Source organism: Cyprinus carpio, chromosome B22 (assembly GCF_018340385.1).
Source record: "Cyprinus carpio isolate SPL01 chromosome B22, ASM1834038v1, whole genome shotgun sequence".
NCBI lineage: Eukaryota > Metazoa > Chordata > Actinopteri > Cypriniformes > Cyprinidae > Cyprinus > Cyprinus carpio.
Window position 1 is genome coordinate 14,987,798 of NC_056618.1, and position 6,000 is coordinate 14,993,797.

The 6,000-nt window shown below is 36.8% G+C and overlaps 1 protein-coding gene across 1 annotated transcript in view; it reads right to left on the reverse strand.

The window, feature by feature from the left end:
- Positions 1-4,300, reverse strand: part of LOC109047728 (fibrillin-2-like) — a 71,964-nt gene extending 67,664 nt beyond the window's left edge. Inside the window, 2 exon segments of the mRNA XM_042749509.1 lie at positions 2,179-2,473; positions 4,145-4,300. Coding sequence (XP_042605443.1) covers positions 2,179-2,354 — 176 coding nt within the window. The 5' untranslated portion in view covers positions 2,355-2,473; positions 4,145-4,300.
- Between the last annotated feature and the right edge of the window lie 1,700 nt (positions 4,301-6,000).

Here is a 6,000-nt window from a genome sequence, read left to right on the forward strand (position 1 = left end):
AATAAACAACAGAAATAAATTGGCTGTTATGCTTTTTCTTGTTTGTTACAATACAATGAGTGCATTTGATAAGACGATAAGAATTTCTGGGCATGCTATTATGCACACATAAGGATACACTTATCAGATCTGCGTCTTCCTTTCCACTGGTTAGATGACAAACCCCACTGAAAAGATAAAAAACAAACTGCTTTTCCATTTTTCTGTGGGGTCCTTAAAACTAAGTTGGTTCCATATCCACAGGCAATTTTTTTATTCCTAAGCTAAAAAATTTATTTCTGCAAAGAACAATTCCACAACAAAACGTTGTTGGCTTGTAGCAAGCTCTTCAAGATCCAAGAAGGATTGTTTTCTTTTTGACTGGCATGCACTCCTAGCTGTTAAAAGTATATAAATCCAAGACAAAGAACTCAGTCTCTCTGGGGAAGCAAACATCAAGCGTTTTGGAAGAACTGGAGCCCATCTTTGGAGTCTAGTGGAGCTGACATTGCCTCGGAGACATGTTGAGCAAATGAAGAGAAACCCTGGCCAAGCCAGCAAGACTTCTAAAAACATCTACCCTGCGCAAGCTGCTGGCTTTGTTCTGGTTGAAACTCCTCAGGGTTGGCATCGAGAACCACATAATCATATTCTCACCCCAAGCCCATTGCTTTTACAGCAGTCTCCCAGACTTTACCTTCGTTTAAGGGGCCCCCAAATGCAATGTGATCAGACTTCTCCAATCTGACGGCCAAATTATGGTTAGCAAGGAGAGCCAGTAAGCTCCAAATCCTACTGCAGCTCTCTTAAACCGTCTGACCCTGGATAACTTGGCTTGATTGGTCAGCAGTAGATCAAATGTGCTTTTTCGTGCAACGTCATTATAATTAGTGTTCTTAAGGGCTGTTCTTACACTGCGTTGGTATGTTGAATAGGATTACAAATGGTGCATGGTGGTGATTAGACCTTTCTTTAAGACTGCAACATTTGTAAGAAGGGTCTTTATGTTGACAAAGGGAACTGTTGGACAGGAAAGCATGGGCTCTCAAAAGGGCACTGTGGCATATTTCTCAATTGACTCGGTGCCACATGGTTCTGCTTCACTGACCGGATCAGATACTCCCCCTTAGTTTACCTGGAAAATTGGCCAAAGTGTTCAGTTAACTAATTTTTGATTACAATCCAAGTCAACTACTATTGGTCCCACTTCTGGTACTGGGGTACCATAAAGAATGGTGCTTTTGTTTCTGAACTTAAGTCTCTACAGTCCTAACGGAATCAAAGTGTCTGTTTGGCCTTGCTAGATTTGTTTATAGAAATTAACTGCAAAAACCCTTTCCTGATTAAATAAGGATCAGAGAATTAGAGACATATCTCTGTTGAGAAATGCTCTTTCTCACCTCCAGCTTGAAAACAAATGTCCCTTGTTGGAGCCCCCCGAGTAATCAGAATACCTCATTTCCTGTTGCAGTTTGCAGGGGAGTTATAAGCAAGTACAGATGAGTGGATGATTGGAATAACCGTTTCGAACATATGAGGGCCGCACGACACAAAACAGCCATTGTTTCCCAAAAATTAGAAAAATACACAGCTTTGGCTTTGTGGAGACGAATGCAGACACTAAGTTCAAGAGCCACTGGAGGGCTTGGAAAAACATCCATCATGCAGTCACTCATCTTTTAATACATTTAAGAGTGTTTACCTCAACTTTCAACAGAAACTAGAGACCTAAAACACCATACATTCTTCTTGGACATATATAGACGTAAACCAAACAATAATATCTTTCAACGGTGCAAGTTATCAGTAGGAAATGACACTCCTGTTGTCATGACCAACATAGTGAGGCATTTCGGTACTTAAAATTCCTTCACAGCAGACTTCTGCAGCTGGCTCCATCACATACTGTACGTTGCTTTCTTAATCACGCTTTCAACCCAGTTTGGCTCTAACCCAAACAGCACAGCAGGTTGCAACATTAATCTACTGCATTAAAAAGTGCATTTAAAAAAGATGATGCTAGCTTCGAATTCAAGCTTTAAAGACGAGACATACCAACCCCCAAATGAATATACTGTACTTCTGGTAATAAAAGTTGAGTTAAACCCTCCGCCTCATATGGTTAAGCCATTAGAGTGTCCACTTTAAGAATGAAACTGACAGAGAGCAGGAGCAGGACGTGACTGAAAAAACTCTTACCCCCTGAGGGACTCCTGGCCTCTCCGACGGACCCTCTGTTGCACCTCCCCCTCAGGTTTTCCATTGAATCGACTGGCCTGGATGTCTCCATCTCCTTGCGCCTGCGCCGAATGGACCGCAGCCCACCAGATCGCAGCCCATCCAAGCACCACCTTGGCCAGCTTCCACACTCCCATTGGCCCCTTCTGTGCGACTCCTAAAGCGCTGTTAAACGTGCCTCACTTGCAGTAAAACTCTTCCTTTCCAATGAGCTCTATAGACGCGAACTTCAAGCTTGTGCACTCCAGACTGAAGGCTAAAAAAAGAGAAGATAAAATGCATAGCTTTACTGCTTAGCCAATTTAGTCTATACAGTGAACATACGAACAAATGTGCCCCCTCATAAATTTTTCCATTAAATCAACCACGGTCGATGATGGAGTTTTTTATAAAGTGTAGTATTATTCCATGCAAACCGTGTGGCCCTTTAAGCACCAGCCTGCATCCTTTTATAGGCCCACTTAGACTTGTCTTAGTGTGTAGAAACAACCAACTCTTGGCCAAGACTGGACTCCTGGTTTTGTCCTCAACTGGCTCATTAAAAATAAGATTTTTAGGATAAATAATGGGCCTCAAAAAAATTAAGAACCATGGCAGAAATGGGTTTTAACTTCAGAGGGGTGGCAAAACAACATAGTTTTCCTTTCAGCATGATATATTTGTGTTAAACCTTTGCAAAGTGGGCGTACTGCTTAATAAGGACATTCTTTAACGGAGGTAAACTGGTTATGTCTCCACAGACTTGCTTATTATAATATATAACTTTATTTTACTGCAAGTCGGTTTTGATCAAAGCATTTGCAAAATGAATACCTGTTTAACATCAAAGGCTTAAAAAGTTGAAGATTGTGATAATAAAGTTAGTTAAATTACAGTACACCATCTTAGATGACAGGCCTAGTAGGTCTGAGAAGGAAAGTTTGAAGAGTTTTCAAGTGGGCGGGTCAGTGTGAACAGAAAAAACATCAGTAAGGGACTGCCGATTTTACAGTATACACACACACAGATGTTTTATATTCTGATAAAGCATGAATGCAGCTTTGATAAAAGCATTTGCAAAATTAATTAAAATATTATTCGACTTAAAAACGGCGTCAGCTTGTTAGTTTAATGGTAAATTTAGTTAAATCACAGTTCATCTGAATTTGACAGGTCTGGCAAATCTGAGAGGGAAAGTTTGAGGAGTTTTCAAGTGGGCGGTGCTAAACGCGGCGCGAACAAAGAAAAACAATCATCATTGATAACAATCATCTTTCCAAGGTATTATAATGACTTACATCGCCCGCTTTTCCACTCTTAATGACGTCAGACACCGTGACACAATTCAACATCGTGTACTTTAATTTTAACGTTAAAAAAGACAGCACGTGAGCGTTTCCTTTGTGAAGAAGAAGAAGAAAAAAGAGAGTCGCTAGAAAATCTTGAGTTTGCTGAGGCAAACGCGCTCGCTACACAGAGATTTCGCGATTAGGGCGTCCAATATTCCTTTGATAATTAGTGTACTTGTTGCGTTTTAGTCTATTTTAACGACTAACAATTGGATACTTGCAGATGCAACGCATTTAAAGTGTATTTAACCAACTGTTTAGCTTAAAGTTTTTTTTTTTTTTTCATGTTTCTAACCTTTACAACTTTTCTTATCTTTATAATTATTTTCTATGCAGTCATGTACCGGAATAATAGTTTTGTTGGCGTTTTAAATGAGTTAGCCGGTCAACAAACTGTAAGGAAAGAAACGCCGGTTTGCGTCACCAAGGAATTTTTTTTCTTCAAATTAAATTTTGCAAAGTAGCCAACTTCTTAATCGCCTTAAATTCGTTCTTTCCTACATTTTAAATGAAAATCGCGGTGCATGTTATAAGCGCTTCGTTGAAACTAATGCAAATAAACCATGCAATAAAAAATCAGGATATTGGAGCAGAAATACCTCAGATGTCTCGCAGTGCCTGGAGGAGTCCGTTATTGTCACGGGATATGTTCCCCTGAATGGAAAACTGCACTGTAGCCCTTGTGAGCAAGAGAAAAGTAAGTGAATTACCCTGATGGGTCGAGGGGAGGTGCTTTGGTAAGAAGAACCATAGAGGAGGGGGTTTGAACCCGCTGACTGCCCCACTGCACTGCAACCAGCCATTATTTACACCACTGAAAGAGTGAATGAAAAGAGAAAGCTAAGTATGTGATCTAGAGCTTTTGTAAAATATCTCCTCTCTATTTCTTTGTAACCAGTCGTGATTGATGTAGTAATGAAGTGGACTGATTAAGTGATTTACTCATGACAAAGGAGGGATAGGCTTACACATGAAAGCCACATCAATCACGAGGCAACATTTTACCTGACACCAATAACAATAGTATTTAATATGTTTGCAGTACCTTTCATTTTTATATAGCATTTAAAACCATGTTATTTGCAAAAGCCATATATACAATATGAACTATATAAACACACACACAACACACAACACACACACACACACACATATAAAATAAATATATATATATATAATATATATATATATATATATATATATATATATAAACTTTATAAGTTTTGTGTTTTGCACGTGCTATAGAAAAAAAAAAAAACTATTTAAAAAAAAAATGTATACTAAGAAAAAATGTGACCCTGGACCACAAAACCAGTCATAAGGGTCAATTTTTTGAAATTGAGATTTATACATTATCTGAAAGTTGAATACATAAGTTTTCCATTGATGTATGGTTTTTTATGTTAGGACAATATTTGGCTGAGATACAACTATTTGAAAATCTGGAATCTGAGGTTGCAAACAAATCAAAATACTGAGAATATCGCCTTTAAAGTTGTCCAAATTAATTTCTTAGCAACGCATATTACTAATCAAAAATTAAGTTTTGATATATTTAGGTAAGGAATTTTACAAAATATCTTCATGGAACATGATCTTTACTTAATATCCTAATGATTTTTGGCATAAAAGAGAAATGGATAATTTTGTCCCTTACAATGTATTGCTGGCTATTGCTATAAATATACCTGTGCTACTTTTAACTGCTTTTGTGCTCCAGGGTCACAAATATAGACAATCTAAAACTTTCAATTGTTGACAGTTATATTATTAAATATATTTATATTTTTGACAGTGTAAATGTAAAGTATTGACATAAAATGCAAATAAAAAGTTTGTTTGTTTATTATAATTTGTTATATGTAGTATATATTTTTTAAATGGTACATAACTGCCAAATAAATGCATTTTTACTACAAAAATGTTTATAGTAAAAAGTTTTTGTTTTGCTGTAGCATTTGTGTAGGATTTTTTTTTTGTTTGTTTTGTTTTTGCAATTTTATAAACAAGATATTAGTATTTTTCTTTACAGTTTATTTTGTCACAACAATCTAGGTGAAAAAGTGGAATTGAAAATGGTTTAGATTGTCTTTGTAAATGCTGAATTTATTTTGCATGTTTTTGCACACAAACATTTACCATTACCATTTATGTCTTCAACATAACAATTTGAGAGAAAAGTTGAATCAAACATTTCAACTTGTCTTAGTATTTGGTGTGATTCATCTTGATCTGAATGGTTCGGTATGATTTATACTGACTTTATTTCCCCAGCACATGCAAAAACAACAAAAAGTTGACTTTTAAAATTAAAGTAATACTTATTACATTGCTATGAGTAAAAAGTCAAACTAACGTAAAACTGACTGAAGGCCATTCAGGTTCAACACGTTGTCTTCATATTTAAAAGTTGAATAATTCAGTGTTAACAAAGCTTTGTTTTCTCACTGTTTTC